General features: G+C 35.5%; 1 protein-coding gene across 9 annotated transcripts in view; it reads left to right on the top strand.

Annotated features, from left to right (window-relative positions):
• LOC144971125 (rap1 GTPase-activating protein 1-like) overlaps positions 1-17,500 on the top strand; it is a 401,598-nt gene that overhangs the window by 232,614 nt on the left and 151,484 nt on the right. Inside the window, exon 1 of one of the 9 annotated variants that reach the window (XM_078911557.1) lies at positions 11,549-11,877. The exons of 7 other annotated variants lie outside the window; for them this stretch is intronic. In XM_078911557.1, the coding sequence (XP_078767683.1) occupies positions 11,819-11,877 (59 nt within the window). In that variant the 5' untranslated portion in view covers positions 11,549-11,818. Of the gene's footprint in view, positions 1-11,548; positions 11,878-17,500 lie in introns of those variants that run through there. One more of the 9 variants, XM_078911555.1, reaches the window with a different exon arrangement.

Genomic DNA, 17,500 nt, shown 5'->3' with positions numbered 1-17,500 from the left:
AATTGTACAATATAACATGTTGTACTTGTACATAATATACACAACCTACCACCGATTCGTGAGAAAGCTGTTGGATCATGTATACTTTTATATACTTTTATAGACTATAATAAAGTAGTAGCGGGCATGTTGATGGGAAACTAAAATTGAGTTACCATTTAGGCTAATTTATTGCAAATTTTAGAGAGACAAAAAAAAAGTAAGACTTACTTCTTATATTTATGAATTTAAGCACGATTGAATAATTTTTTAAACCTGTTTAACAATGTTAAATGTTAAAATTAATTTAATTGCTAGATGTTTTAGTCATTTGTTTGTTTGCATGTGTTCTTCCCACTTTTCACTGTTACTTATTTATGAAAGACATATTTCTTTTAATGTCTCAAAATTGTTCACAGAGCTTTACACACTTCTTCAAAGTAGTACACTATATCTGCTGTTCTCTGGAAAAAAAAACAACTTTTTAAAATGTTGGTAAAAAAATTATCCTTCAAATAATGATTCATTAAAATGACCTTCATCTTGCCCAAAAAAAACCTGCTCAATCCTGGGATATCGCGAAGTCCCAGGTTTGAGAGTTTTTGATAAGATGACAGTCAATTTAATCAGTCGATATTCGCAGGGCGAATTTTCTGGCCAAAACTTTTTTAATCTGTTTTTTTTTTTCCCGAGTTCGGTCATTATGCTCTGGAAGGAAAATTGGCATGTATAATATTATTTGGCCGTAAATCAGAAAGGTAACTGGACGTTTAAGCTGTTGTCGCCGAGACCCTGGATCGCATGTATCTGATTGACGTTTTCTTGTTTTGTTTACTGTAATTGTGTCAACAACGTGGATTGGAGCAGCCAGTATCTTCGACTATATCTTGTTTCATGACTACGGTAGTGTTAATGATTAATTCACAGATTGGATAACATTTTGTCTTTAAGGATATGATGTGTTTGATTGTGGCGATGGATAACATTTTGTCTTTAAGGATATGATGTGTTTGATTGTGGCGATGGATAACATTTTGTCTTTAAGGATATGATATGTTTGATTGTGGTGATGGATAACATTTTGTCTTTAAGGATATGATAAGTTTGATTGTGGCGATGGATAACATTTTGTCTTTAAGGATATGATATGTTTGATTGTGGCGATGGATAACATTTTGTCTTTAAGGATATGATATGTTGATTGTGGCGATGTATGTGCATGTTACCTAAGCTAGAACCACCCGTAATAGTGCTGGTTTTATAACAGATCCCATGGATTTGTTTTGTTAAGCTCTGATAAAATTGGATAAGATAAAATTAATAACATATTTATAACATGCTATCCGCTGACATGCAAAATCATATGTGAATACCACACCAGAACAAAACAAACAATGAAAAGGTTGTTATTCGAAGCTCGAAGAAATAAATAACAATGTGGAATTGATTATAAGCTTCAATTTAGTTACGAAAACAGATAAAATGAACGCTTCGGGTGGTTTCCTCTTTATCAACAAAACAGGACATTCATCCTGTTTTGTTGATAAAGAGGATACCCGAAACGTCCATTTTACCTGTTTTCGGAATTAAATTGAAGCTTACATTCAATTTCAAATTTTTATTTATATCAAAACAAACAATGTACACAATAACACAATACATATAATGAATTTACTGAAATGTGACCAATCGTCTCAAAACTGTATTTTTGTTAAGGTTGACATGTACGTATGTGAAGGTCTGATTACCCAAATTGTTCTAGGCTATAATTTGTTGTCATGGAAATACACTCAACCCAACGTAATATATTGTCCATTACAACAATGTTACATCAGGCCCATTATTGCATTTGGTTATCAGACCTGATAAATTTGTGTACCTAGGTCCAGGTAAATATTTCGCGGAAGTCCCAGGTTTGAGGGTTAGTTTTTGCCAAGATGAGGGTCATTTAAATCGATCGATATTTGAAGGACGAGTTTTCTGGCCACATTTTTTATTACGATATTTTCCAGAGTGCGACAGTTAACGGGTCATATCCTTTCATGGAATGGCCAGCCATGCAAATTTAATATTTGTCATTAATCTGATCGTACAGATATAATATATATATATATATATATATATATATATATATATATATATATATATATATATATATATTATATATATATATATATATATATATATATATATATATATATATATATATATATATATATATATATATATATATTATGTTACTTTTCTTTGTGTGTCATGATTAGAAACTTGGTGAGGGAATGTTTTTAAGCGAAAATGTATTTCTATTACTATGTACTTTTATGCATTGTGTATTAAAACCTATGTCGGTCAAAGGCTTCTATTAGTCTGACTAAATTATTTATGAAACATTTTTTAAATGCCGACAATAAATAAATATTTGAAATTGAAATTGAAATTGGGTTAAAGTCAGTTTTCTACATTCAGTTCATTCCGACATGATGCCAGATTGATGCGCTAATATTTGATTATCAAAACCAATATCTGGCTTATTCTTCTTATCATTGCGTTTATTTCGTTTATGTGGTTTAACGGGGTGAGGAAGGGGGGGGGGGGAGGGAGGAGGGGGGGGGGGAGATTAGCCACGTTTCGGTCATGTTATTCGTAATATTAATTTCTTGAAAATACTGAAATAGTATAGCAAAACATAACAAATAGTTATAGTAATATAACATTGTTTTGAAATTTTTCATCAGAGATTTATCTTTGTGGTGTTCGGAAACCTTACTAGTTCTAGACGTTTCTACACGGCCAAACTCTGAAAATGCTCGTTTTCTAAATTTTGGCCATGAACTTTCGCTTTCAAATATCGATCAGTCAGTATGACCATCGTCTTGTTAAAAACCCTTTGTGACGTCCCAGGTTTCAGAGTTTTAGACAAATCGAGCGCCATCTTAATCCATCGATATTTGAAGACGAGTTTTCCGGGCCAAAATTTTTTAGGTTGTTATTTCTTTTTTTTTTTTTTTTTTCCCAGAGTTCTGGAGTAAACTCATCCACCAGGTCCATTCTAATGAACTGTTTCTAGGTTTTCTATGATGAAATATTTTAGCACGTATGTGGCTTCAATCTGATGTTGATAACGTCGGTGTGTTTTTAGTAAAATTACAATTTAATGCTGTTTAAAGTCGATCGGTAATCCTTTTTATTTCCTCATATTTGTTACTACAGTTTATTATATATTATCTAACACAGTATTATGAAGTTTCGAAAAGACGTTAAGATGTATCTGTCTGCAAATATGTGATTATCTTGAGCAACACTAATTTCCAGGTTTTATATAGAACCTATGTATCATAATATAGGGGGCGAAGTGGCCGAGTGGTTAAGGCATTGCACGGTGACCCGAAAGGTTTCGGGTTCGAGCCCCGCTTCGGGCGTGTTCGATTGTTTTTTCCTTGGCAAAGATTATTAAACCCCAAATTGCTCACCTAGACATGGGTGATTATTTCGTGGAATGCCTAAGCGACGATATCTTATGATGTCGTAGCGGAAGGGCATAATTTAATATATATATATATATATATATATATATATATATATATATATATTATATATATATATATATATATAATATAAATTGATAAACTAAACTTAAAAGGTTAAAATGGTATTTAATTTTTGTGTCCAGGTTTATGGGGCAACGAGCAAATTTATTTGGTTTCCTTTTAGAAAAATGTATAACGCTTTGAACTGACTTCTTGAGATTCTCATTCGTGTCACATAAAAATGTCAATCCCAGAGACAGAAAAAAAACGTTTCAACCCTTTAACGACGTCCTTAATTGTTTTTTAAAGAATAATTTTAATTTTAGTTTGTTTTTTTTTTTTTGTTTTTCTATGTGCGATCTAAAAATTGAATGTATTTAACAAGAAAGCAGTGAGCGCGATAAGATTCATTAAAGCTACAGTGGTATCGATGCTCCTCATATCTTTATCTTGCTGAAATCGGTACGATATTATTATGTCAAGTTGAGTAACATCGAATTCCGCCGGTAAAGGGTTAAACAATTTAACATCGGGGAAAAATAAAACGCATCTGCGGTTTGTTTGTGTTGACGATTGACAGTCACGTTTTATAACAATCGTGTTGCCAACTCAATATTTCAGATGTTACTGGGATCTACAAGGTCAACACAAAACAATTTTTGGGGTTAATTTTTTTTTATTTCCATCTTTATAATACCTGACAGTAGGGCTAGTCATATATCGATGCTAAGCGTTTAGTTAAAGAATCTCACAATATTTGCCAGCCGGATATAACCTACCAACACACAAAACTATGTGTAACTTGAACCGTTTATAGTCTGATTTATTCCATTTAGTGAGAACTACTTATAAAGATGACTGGGTAAAAGCAATAACAAAGAGCTGAGTGACGTCAAGTTCGTTCCTTCTACCAGTTAGTTCATAAACAGTCCGAAATGGCACCTGTGGCGCCTGGCTGTTAAGGAATGGAAATTGTTCCATTGGTTTTCTTGGAAATGTAACATAACAATAAAAAGGAAGATGTACAGTGTTATGAAGTGCGACACTGCTGTTTAGCATCATAGTCAACAATGTGGAAGTCTTGTGGCCACGAGCAATGTAAAATTAAATATACTATAAGTCAAGCTAGAGAAGCATCTGTCAGCATTTATCGGGGGTCGCATTTTAACAGGATAATATTATAGAATGTTATATCTTCTGTGTGGTATTGTCTTTGATTTCAGTCATACTGACCACTATAGCAAAACTGTTTTTAAAATCAGGAATCGTTTGGAGAGTACACACATAATTTCTCAATGTCCCATCGCTCAAAACACGTGACATTTATGCTCTCCCCGGCCAGTAAGGTCGCGGGTTCGACCCCCCCCCCCCCCCCCCCCCCCATCGCCGCCGCGAAATTATTATTCTCTGGCACTTTCCTACTCACTTCAATTCTTGTTGTTATCAACATTAGTATTAGTGCCTTCTCCACTCACTTATCTGAAACAAAATGTTGGATTTTTAAAAAGTTTGATTAAAAATACCGAATGATCGAACCACCTTAATATGTGGTTATATTATAACCTTTTGTGAATGAGCTCAGTTTTTAAAATGGAGTCACGTCTAATTTCCATTTTTTTTTAAAATGACGAAATAACTTAAAATTGCTTCTCCACAAAAAACCCCGTAAATGTGAGCATTCTGCTGCGTTCACATACTCGTTATATAAATGCTATTTTCCATTAAGCTCTCATAGAAAGAAGTCCTGGTTATCCGTTACCAACGAATCTGTAATATTAATTTTTTAAACTTATTATTTTGAGGGAAAGTATATTCCGAAATATATTGTGTTAATGAAGCTCAACGATTCCTATGATTTAAGATCTGTGTTATGTTGATAAAAAGATTAGTAGTGAAATAGTTTGCTTGACAATAGGATTCAATAGTCTGATGTCACGTCCGCCCAGCAACGAGCAGTTTGGTTCTAAACAAAGAAAATCTGTACTTTTTATTCTTCATGCTGGCTCGAACATTTTCACATCACATGTGATTAGAATGCATAAGAGTCAAAACATGATCAGATTTATAATGTTTTTCTCCTCTGAATACCCTTTTATGCTCGTCGTAGAAGTATTTCATAAGGGCGCCCACCATTGTTCCGATAGTTTAGAACCAGTTACTAAGTTACAATGCATCATTACGAGGGAAGTGCGTCACGACTGTTGAAGGCTATTTCAAACAACCCTTCAGAAGGTCCCAATCAATAGCCCTCAGTTACCCTAGCTTTACGATCGTTGCTTTAACCTTACCAGCGTGTTTGATGTGAATGGTGTCAGGCATTTCATTGATAGACAGGTGTATTACAGAGTTATTCTAGTATCACAATGTCAGGTGTGGTGGCATTTTCTCACGTGGATTGGATTTGTACCTATGTATATTACTCGAATCACCTTGATAGGATTTCTCCAGTCGACGTGTTAAACAGTCCACACCTTCAACTGACTATAGTGTGTGCGTGCGTGTGTGTGTGTTTACGTGTGCTGTGATATACAATCGTGGTGAATTTCCCCAGTTGACAATAGAGAGCACGAAGTTGACGTCACTCGGGTCTTTGTTATTGTTTTTTGCCATCCGCGTTTATGAGTGACTAAACTGTATTAACCAGACTATAAACGTTCAAGGTTACACATAGTTTTGTGTGTTGGTTCGTTATACTTCCGGATGGCAATGTTGTGTGAGCTGAACCTACTCCCCTCAATGTTAAGGCATCCGTTTTAACTCAAGTTTTATAAGTTATTGTTAAAGTTCTATTTTATGCAATATGTTCAAACCGCCACTATACTTATTTGAGAGAGATTGATCACATACCATAAATATGATTTATTTGTATTGTGGTTTGATTTCATTCCGATTGAATGGATATCAGTTTACTTTACGCCTGTTGATATGTAGGGTACCTGGGTTCCTGGCCTCCCATAGTGGAAAGAGGCACTTACTGTGTTTTTTTATCCCCCTATATCTGTTTTTCAACATGTTTTATGTCTTTGTCTTGGAATGAGATTGCTTGGTTTTGTCCTGGCCCTGGCCGGAGTCCTGGCTTGGAGGGAAACAGTCGAATGTATAGTTATAGTTTTGGGAGATGATTTTTTTTATCCGTGTAAATCATCTCCTCTCTGTTATGTACTGTTATTTTAACAAAACATTCGAGTGTATTCCTCTTAGTGGGGACTTGTGGCTGAGACTTTTAAGTAGTCTCAATCGAAGTACACTAATAGCGTGCACTTGGAATCTACATCTGCTCCCTATTTGAACCATTTCCCCTTTGTCTTACTTTTTTCTCAAGTCCTTTTAATTGTACATTTATAATATTTTTACTATCTAATTTTCTTCCGTTTTACTGGCGCTGATATGACCTAAATGTGTTGCAAGCGCCGTAAAACCCTTAAAAACAAAACATAAAAACAAAACATGTAGGGCACCATTTAATAATGTTCAGTTAGACGTACAGATTGAATAGGGAATGAGATTAGCGGAAGAGTAGCGTCCCTTGATTGGACGTCACCCATAGTCTGTGACGTCACCGGTGGAAAAGTTATTAGAGAGACGCGAGGACCAGAGACGCATGCGCACAACCAACATGACGTTCTCTCTCCAATAACTTTTCCGCCGGTGATGTCACAGACTTGGGTGACGTCCAATCAAGGGACGCTACTCTTCCGCTAATCTCATTCTATATAGCGTCATACTTTACGATTTGTGTTTTGCAATGCTTTTCTAACTAGACGTCTACATCGCGCCTACTTTGTTGTTTTTTTATGTCAAAAATGGTATTACTGATATTATAATATATTATGATTAATATGAAATCTGTGTTCAGTTAAATTGATAAACCGTAAAATGAATGGATCTGCTTTTATATTGAGCTAGATATCTCCAAGATGCCAATGGACTTCATTGTGTTTCGTTACATCACATACAGGGCGAATTGAACATTTATCTTTTAACAAATAGTCTAATAAACCATTAGTTATTTCTCTACCCGGAAAGACCAGTATTAATAAACAGTTATAGAAAGTAGAGAAAAATAGATTGTATGGACACACATGATGTTAGTCATTATGTTCTAAAAATAACTCACCTTGGGTGGGACTATCGATCGTACACATTCTATTCAATTCAAATCAGTTTATTGTGTGGGAAGAATAATACGATGTAGAACTTTTATTTATTATCGCAGACACAATGACAATAGAAGTATTTTTTTTTTTAATGCAAAGTGTTAGGTCAATTCAAGTCAAAGCCATTATGCCATATATATATATATATATATATATTATATATATATATATATATATATATAATATATATATATATATATATGCCTTCTCTCTTTCTCTCTCTCTCTCTCTCTCTCTCTATATATATAATATATATATATTATATATGTCATGTATATAAATATATATTATATATATATGTGTGTGTGTGTGTGTGTGCGCGTGTGTGTATGTGTGTATGTGTGTGTGTGTGTCATTGTTTTCTCCTTTTGCTCTTCATCAATCCCCAACTATATTTAACTCATATTATTACTCTTCAATTTTCTATGGGTAAGGGGTCCCTTTCTCATTTTCATATTTCTTTGTAGTTCTTTCTTTCTCTCTCCTCACCTCAATTCTTCTCTGAGACATTCTCACCTTACATTTTCTCTCCTCACATCATTTCCTCGCAGACATTCAAACACCTTAATTTTATTACAATATTATTTCTCCAACGTACACTAAACACTCTATCATTTAATAATAATAATAATAAAATATAATAATAATAATAATAAAATAATAATAATAATAATAATAAATAATAATAATAATAATAATATAAAATATAAAAATAATAATAATAATAAAAAAAAATAAAAAAAGAAGAAGAAAGAAGAAGAAGAAGAAAGAAGAAGAAGAAGAAGAGAAGAAGAAGAAGAAGAAGAAGAAGAAGAAGAGAAGAAGAAGAAGAAAGAAGAAGATAGATAGATAGATATGATATAGAAGAGAAGATATAAAGAATATGATAGAAGATAGAATAATGAAGATAAGAAGAAGAAGATATAGAATAAGAAAAGAAGAATGAAAGAAAAAAGAAGAAGAAAAAAAAGAAAAGAAAAGAATAAAAAGAAGAATGAAGAAAACATCACTGATACAAGAACAAGAAGAAGACGAAGAAAGAAGAAAAGAAAAAGAAGAAAAGACCAAAGCAGACGAAGTCAAGTATAAAAAGATCATATTGAAAAGAAAAGATAGAAGAATAGACAGAAGAATGAAGAAGAGAACAAGAAAAAGAAAAGAGAGAAAGAAGACGAAGATAGAAGAAGTAGAAAACCAAAGATGGAGATATAGAAGAGAGAATGAAGAAGCAAAGGAAAGAAGTAAGCAAGAAGTGAAGAAGAAGCGTAAGATAGAAGCAAGAAGAGTAAGCTGAAGAGTTAATAGAAGAGAATGAATGAGAAGAAAATTAAAACAGTGCAAGAAGAAGAAAGTGAAGAAGTATGAAGAAGATAAAAAGAACAGAAGAAGAAGAATGTGAAAAATAAGAAGTGAAGAAAAGAAGAATGCAGAGAAAGAGAAGAAGACAGGAGTTAATAATGAAAAGAAAAAAAAGATAAGAAAATGAAGAAAATGAAGAAGAAGAGAAGAAGATGGCACAGAAAAATAGTAAGGAAGCAAGGAAGTCGTTTAAGAAGCAAGAAGAGGGCATAAATCAGAAGAATGAAGGACAGAAGAATTGGCAGAATAGAACGATCAGAAGATGGCAAGATAGAAAGAAGATAGATGAAGAAAAGAGCATGCCGAATATTGCGAATAGAGGAAGAAGAAGAAAGAGAAGAAGAAAGAAAATTAGAAATTACAGAAACTCGTAAAAAATAAGATAATTGGAAATGAAAGGACACGAGAGTCAGGACTGAGAGGAGATTTTTTTTATTTTTTTTTTTTGTGCCAAGAGAGAAAAGTAAATCGACGATAAATTTGAAGAAAAGTTTTTGGCACTTTATTATTATTTATTTCTAGAGTAGAAAATTATTATTATATATTATTATTATATTATAAGAATTAGTCATTATTTTTTTATCTATTATTATTATTATTAGTTATATTATATGCATTATTATCATTATTATTAAATTATTAAATTGAAATTCTAAATTATTATTAATAATTTAATAATAATAAAAATAATAATAATATATAATTAATAAATCTCTCTCTTCTCTCTGATCTCATCTCTCTCTCTCTCTTCTCTCTCTCTCTCTTTCTCTCACACAGACACAGCAGCCTCAATCTAACTTATCTAAACACAAAGTAATAAACTGCCTTTCTTCACATCAGCGAATCCAGTTATTAAAAATCTTCTTATTTTTTAAATTAAAAGATATAAACATTATATGCCCATCATACATATCTACTATGATGACACTAAGACAATAATTGATAAGGACGATAACGCTTGTCTCCGACGTATATTCATTTGCAGGTCTGACAACCCAAATTGTCATGGGCTTATTGTTGTAGTGAGAATACTCGAAAACCAAAGGAAAATATTGTCCATTGCAACGATGTGAAACCAAGCCAGTAATTATCAGATCTGCACCTAGACGTATAGCTTGTGGCTTTTAATTATTTTATTTTGTCGATATGTTTTTGAATCTAAAATTAACCCAGTTGCCAAGTTGTGGAAGTTGACATAAGTATGACAAGTTCATCTTTACAAGTACATTCACGTAAATATATAATGTCTAAAAATTAAACGTGAATAAGTATTTCTCTTCCCTGGTATATTTTTGGTAACAAATCAGGATGTTTAATTATACTGCAGTACTATGAAAAAACACGTATTTAAAAATTTGACCAGAAAACTTGTCTTTCAAACATCGATTGATTGAAATGACCCTCATTTTGACAAAATTTATTTCTCAAACCTGGGACTTGGCGAAGTCCCTGCTTTAAGAGATTTTGCCAAAATGAGGGCCATTTAAATCTATCGATATTTGAAGGACGAGTTTTCTGGCCAAATTTTTATATACGTGTTTCTCCAGAGTATGGCAGTATATTAGTTAGCTGTTACAGATCAAGAGTCATCGCCCCGTTTGATTGCCTGATTAGCCAGTCAACTGCCGAACTCTGGAAAAACATGTATTTAAAATTTTTCCCAGAAAACTCGTCCTTCAAACATCAATCAATTGATCCTCAACTTGGCAAAATTCTCAAATCTGGGACCTCACGAGGTTCCGGGCTTGAGAGGTTGGTTTTTTTTTGTTTTTTTTTTTTTTTGCCAAGATGAGAAATAGTTAAATCGATCGATATAATTTGAAGAACAAGTTTTCTGGCCACTTTTTTATATACGTTACTTTCCAGAAGTACGAAAATTCACTGATTAATAATATCTATTATTGTAGACTATCACTGAAGAATTAGTCGATTATGTTTTAGTGCTAGGTCACTCATCTCTTTGGACCGAGCAGTTGCAGTTACCCACTCCAATGAAAACAAAGTGTGGCCAACTGTCTCGAAATGCTATTATGTCGTATTGATTTTGATGCTGAAAAACTGAACTTGCATCTAAAATGTAATATTTGGATTAATTCTGTGTGTTCTTCGAGGACTATATTAATTTATTGCCGTATTCTGAACAAAACAAAACCCCAAAAAACAACACATTAAAAAATTTAGGCCAGAAAACTCGTCTTTCAATTTATCGATCGATTAAACTGACCCTCATCATCTTGGCAAAAACTTTCAAGCTTCAAGTAAGTCCCAGGTTTGACAGTGTTTGGCAAGATGACGGTTATTTTAATTGTTTTTGATTTGAAGGGCAAGACTTCTGGTCAAAAATGTTTAATGTGTTTTTTTTTTTTTTTTTTTTTTTTTAGAGTATAGATTCGTAAATTTACAAAATATAGTTTCACATTTTTTGTTGTCATATAAACTTTAAAATCACTTGTTGCCATCAGTCTCACCCCGACATAGTAGAATTTTATAACAAATTTTGTTCTTTTGAATCTGCATATTCAAAAGCTCTGTTGTATATAGCCATATCAAAGACGGGCTATGGAATAGCCATGCCATTTTAAAAATCGCCCAATACATGTTATATAAATATGGCAATACCATTATTGACTTAACAATGCCATAGTTAGTGTATACACCGAAAATGATTGTTATTGGATACGTGTAGTATTATTTTTAAGTGACATGATTGGAGTAATATTTCAATGGATATTATTACTATCAACTCTTCAAAATTAAGATGCGAATGTTTGACATCATGCTGCCCAATCTCGTGTGATGAAACATTCGGTAAAATATCGAATCTCTGGGACCTTGAAGGGGAAGGGTGAAGAAAGGTAAGTTATCACAATTGAAAAATACAATATATGATTCTGTATTATTGTTTTCACAAGTGTGTTTTGACTAAGTACCTTACTACATGCAAGCGCTTTGTTCTTCGTATATTTTACATCGATATCGGAGATCGTTAACAACTGTCGAATTTATATATTTTGACCATTGAAACAAATTGATTGAACATTGACATAGTGCATTTCCACTTTTTATTACCGTGAGCATTGCCTTCCAAAATGTTTTATTTATTACCACAAGCAGGCCGTATGAAAACATATTTCCATTTCATACAGTTCCAATCGCCTGTTAGGCGTCCTTTCTGTTTTGACACTCTACAATATATGTCTTTGCCTTTAGTTAGGAACTCATTCACACTTTACTCGTACTATGTGTAAAGTTCCTTACCCAATGGCACAACATCGGGACCAGAATTTTTACCGATGACTGTCACCCATCCGGCCACTGATCACGTTAAGACGAGACACCGAGCCATACAACGGTTCAATTTTCGGCATCTTCTCCGCCTCTTCTCAACCCTCGAAAATTAATAAATGCTGGAAGCGAATAACATTTTTGTTACAAATATTATGGATTCCATCATCTATAACAAATAGCAAAATTCGGATGGCTTGATGATCAGGTTGTTTGATGATATAAAGATCACAAAAAAACTTAAGTACCTGTGTTCTCATGAATAAGTGCTTAATATAGGCAGAGACGGATATTTTAAGAGTAGAAGCTGAAGAACAATCAACGCGAGCAGGCAATTTGAACTGTATGGGGAGGCAGGATTGGATTATTTTGATCAGTACTGATCCGCAACCCATTCCAGCTCGTGTCAGGGTCCACGTAGGGGCATTCTTCCCCGCCCGCCTCCTGGGCAACGGTTGGAGTATTCCGAAAGGAACTTTCTAACCGGCTGATGACACGAGTTTCTATGTGTCTGAGGTGACGGATGAAGGGAGGAATCAACCGCCATGGCCAGATTGCCCTAGTTCACGCAATAAGCTGTGCTAGCCCCATGACGCTGGTGGGGTGAAGGGAAACTGTCACTCTACAAAGATACCCTCCTGGACTCCCAGCCTAGACACCATTAATGGGTGGACAGAGCTCATAGCCTTGGAAAGCAGTCTGTCTAGGAGAAGGAAAACTCCAACTTCAAACCACCACTGCCTTGTGGATCTGGGAAGATGAAAGGCTATGGAATCACATCCAGAGAATAAAGAACCGCTGAAGTCGGAGTCGCAGAGCCGAAAGGCGCAAATAGTCTGGAGAGGGAAACCAACCCAAAAATTAATGTGACACGCATCCTCCTCACAATGATGGACAACAAAACTGTCGGACGATATGGCGCGAAGTCTGGGGATTCCCGCCGGACGGACCTAGCGTTGAGCCCTGATAAACAGGGTTCACCCAAGCGATCTGGTGGTACCTTGCCCTCCTACTGTGGAACCAGGGTAGGAGATGCAAGGTTACGGACTACTGGAACTATCAAATTGCTACAATGGAATGCAGAAGGGATACAACATAAAAAGACTGCCCTCTCCAAGTTTCTTCAGGATGAGAAGATAGATATTGCCTGCATACAGGAGACACACCTCACAGAAAACATTAGGTGTTCAATAAGGGGATATCAACATTTTAGGAAAGACAGAAAAGAACGGAACAAAGGTGGAGTAATCATCTTCGTCAGAAATGACATAGCGACAAATGAAATAACGACAGATGAATCTGTTGAAATATTGGCTGTAAAAATTACCAAAAACAAATTGCAATACACAATATATAACTGTTACAGCCCACCATCAGAGAATCTGCCAATTGAAAACATAAGAAGTGAAGAAGAACAGTTCATTGTTGTGGGAGACTTCAATAGCCACTCCCCAAGCTGGGGATACAATGACTTAGACAGAAAAGGTGAAACCCTTGAAAATTGGCTTACAGACAGTAAGCTTCAAATTGTCAGAAATGAAGATGACCCAGATACATACTTCTCAAGAGCATGGAAGACAACATCAACCCCAGACCTAACTCTCATATCTGAAGATCTCACCGGAAAAGTCAGTAAACAGATAAAGGAACAACTGGCAGGAAGTGATCATCGTCCCATTCTGGTTGAAATAACTGAAGAATATGCAAAAGACAGAAAGGCACCACCTCCGAGATGGAATTATAAAAAAGCAGACTGGACTCTGTTTTCAAAGTTGACTGATAGTTATACAAAAGAGATAAACTGTAAAACAAGGAATGTAGAAAAATCAGCCAAAGCTTTCACAAAATCAATCATGAAAGCTGCAAAAGAATCAATCCCCAGAGGATCAAGAAAGGACTACTGTCCAGGATGGACTGAAAAATTAGGAAGTCTCAACAGCCAAGTCACTGAACACAGAAAAAAAGCAGAGAGAGAGCCAAATGATGAGAATATGGAAATTTACAAAGAGGCTGAAAAAACTCTCAGGAAAGAAACAATAAAAGCAAAACAGGAAGCATGGCATGAAAAAAACAGACAACTTGACTACGACAGAGACGGAAGAAAATTATGGAACCTAACCAAAGCTCTAAGTGGACAAGAAAACAGATATGCTGCACCATCAGTAGAAGATGATCAGGGGAGGATTCTCAACAAAAAACAAGCAGCAAACTGTTTTATGAAGCAGTACTCAAGTGTTGGGAGTATACAGATTAGAAAAGAACGAAAACGAGAAGTCCACAAAGAATTGAGAAAACACAAGGATACACCCAAAGAATCCACAGATGATGTCATGTTCAGTTCGATTAAAAAAGAAGAAGTAGAAATTGCCTTGAAATCTCTAAAAACGAACAAATCACCAGGTCCAGATGATGTTACTAATGACATGTTGAAACACCTAGGAACCCTCACAAAGAGGAAAATGAAACAACTGTTCAATGCAAGTTGGAAACAGGGTAAACTTCCACTCAAATGGAAACAGGCAACCATGATACCAATTAAGAAGGATGGCAAGCCAAAAAATAAAACCGAAAGCTACCGGCCAATAAGTTTGACAAGCTGCTTGGGTAAACTGATGGAGAGAATTGTTAATCGCCGTCTCCAATGGTATTTAGAAAGCAATAAGTTGATATCAGATGAACAGGCTGGTTTCAGACAATTACGCTGCACAGAGGACCAGATAACATACATCTCGCAGCTGATCGAAAATGGTTACCAAGAAAAAAAACACACAGTCACAGTTTGGGTGGATATGGAAAAGGCATTTGACAAAGTCTGGACAAAAGGACTACTTCTCAAACTTAAGAAAGCCAACGTTTCACACAACATGTTTGCATGGATTAAAGATTACCTCACAAATCGAAAAGCAAGAGTCCAATCTCAAAACTCTAAAAGCAAGCTAACGAACATGACAAATGGAGTACCACAAGGCGGGGTTCTCTCACCAACCCTCTTTGTCGTTTTTATCAATGACATCTGCGAAACCAAATGCAGAGGAGTAAAAGCAGCCATGTATGCAGATGACCTTGCACTGATATGCACTGAAAGAAATATTGGTACTGCAAAGGCCAGGATACAGATGACTCTTGATGCTTTGAGCAAATGGACAAAAGACTGGGGTATGAGAGTAAATGCTGATAAAACCACATACACAACATTCAGCTTATCAACCAAAAAGCAATCTATGCGATTAACTTTAGATGGAAAGATTCTGAGAGAAGACCTTATGCCTAAGTATCTAGGAGTGAAATTTGACCCTCGACTCACTTGGAAACATCAAATAGATGAAAGTCAACAGAAAGGGTACAAGAGAATGCAGCTTCTCCGAAAACTTGCTGGAACGCAATGGGGAGCAAACTCAAACGTCCTGAAGAAGACATATCTTGGATATGTAAGACCTGCAATAGACTATGCCATATCGGCATGGGGAACGTGCTCACAGGCTCAATTTCAAAAGGTTGAAAAAATCCAAAACCAATGCCTACGCGTGATCACTGGAGCAATGAAAACAACACCAATTCACAAGATGGAAACCCACACAGGAATAAAACCTCTCAAAGAACAACGAAATATAAAAATAGTGACACAATTCTCAAAGATAAAATTCATGGAATCCCAACCACTGCATCCAAGTACAATGGAAAAGAAAGAGAATCGACTCAAAAGGGAAAACTTCATCGCCTTGGGACAAAAACTAGAGAGCGAATATAAAGTGACACCAAAGGAAGATATTGCCCAAATCAATGTCCCAAATCTCAAACCACCACCGTGGAAAAAGAAACAAAAATCCATAACCATCAACAAGAAAAACATTCGAAGCAATAATGACAATGCTCAAACCCTAAAGATGATCGATAAAAAATACCCAATGACCAACTGGATAAGAGTTTATACAGATGGCTCAGTTTCCGGCCCCCTCATGAATGGAGGTGCTGGTGCACTCATACACTGGACAGATAAAACAGAAACAAAAATATCTGTATCAGTGGGTTCAATGTGCACAAGTACTAAAACTGAAGAAAAAGCCATCCTCAATGCAACAAAAGAACTATCCAGAGATCACAGAATATACGGGAAAAATGTGGTTTACTTGACAGACTCTGATGATGCTCTCCGGTCTATTGAAAATTACCAGGACTCTGAAGCCGCACACACTGTGGAGGCCCTTGAGGGCTTATCTGATAAAACAGGAAAAATTGTGCTGCAGTGGATTCCAAGTCATGTAGGTATATATGGAAATGAAATTGCCGATCAACTGGCCAAAGAAGGAGCCCAGAAGGAACAACCGAAGTCGTCAATCACTTACCATCAGCAAAAGAAAATAATAAAGCTAAAAATAGACAAAGAAAGGAATGACACACACCTAGAACACAACAAGCAGGATCCAATCCATGCCATTCAGCGAAGTAGCCAAGTCACTCTATTCCGCCTCCGAACAGGACACAATAGACTAAGAGGACATATGTTTACAAAGCTAGGTATTGGAACAACCCCTTATTGCCCATGTGGAACCGACAATGAAACCACTTTACATGTGCTTATGGATTGCCCATTATACAACGTGCAACGTTCGAACCACTGGGTCACCCCTACAACACTCAACACAAAGCTCTATGGTGAGGCTGAGGACCTAAAGCGGACCACAGACTTCATAGCAGATATCGGACTGCAGCCATAGATGTCCATCAGAGGAACGAAGAAGAAGAAGAAGAAGAAGAACTGTATGGTATACAACATTGATTTTGTATGGACTTCTAATTGTGTGTTATTGTCTGGAGCATCACGAATCCGTGGGATTCAATGTTGATAAATAAATATATATATATATATATATATATATATATATTTATAATTCCTTTATTCATCCCATATTGGAATTTGTCTCTAGGGTCTATTCCAAGGGAAGACTGGAATAACCCAGGCGTCAGCCGCAGTGCAGCGCTGCAAATTGAGCTAGGGCGAGATGACTTGCTCAAGGCCACACAGCACAGCGGCGGGTGATCGAACTCGGTACCTTTCGGGTACGAAGCAAAGACCGTACCTCTGAGCCACGCTGCCCCACGCTGAATAAATGTTCATTAAAAAAAAAGCTAAATATAAATGTTCATTTTTTTATAAATGAAGAACCTCCCGAGTGATTTTGTGAAGGATGATTG

The sequence above is a fragment of the Berghia stephanieae genome, chromosome 4, assembly GCF_034508935.2.
Source record: "Berghia stephanieae isolate SIO BIC M18660-M18661 chromosome 4, UCSD_Bste_1.3, whole genome shotgun sequence".
Classification (NCBI taxonomy): Eukaryota; Metazoa; Mollusca; class Gastropoda; order Nudibranchia; family Aeolidiidae; genus Berghia; species Berghia stephanieae.
Note: the sequence above shows the minus strand (reverse complement) of the source record. Positions and strands in the feature narration are given on the sequence as shown.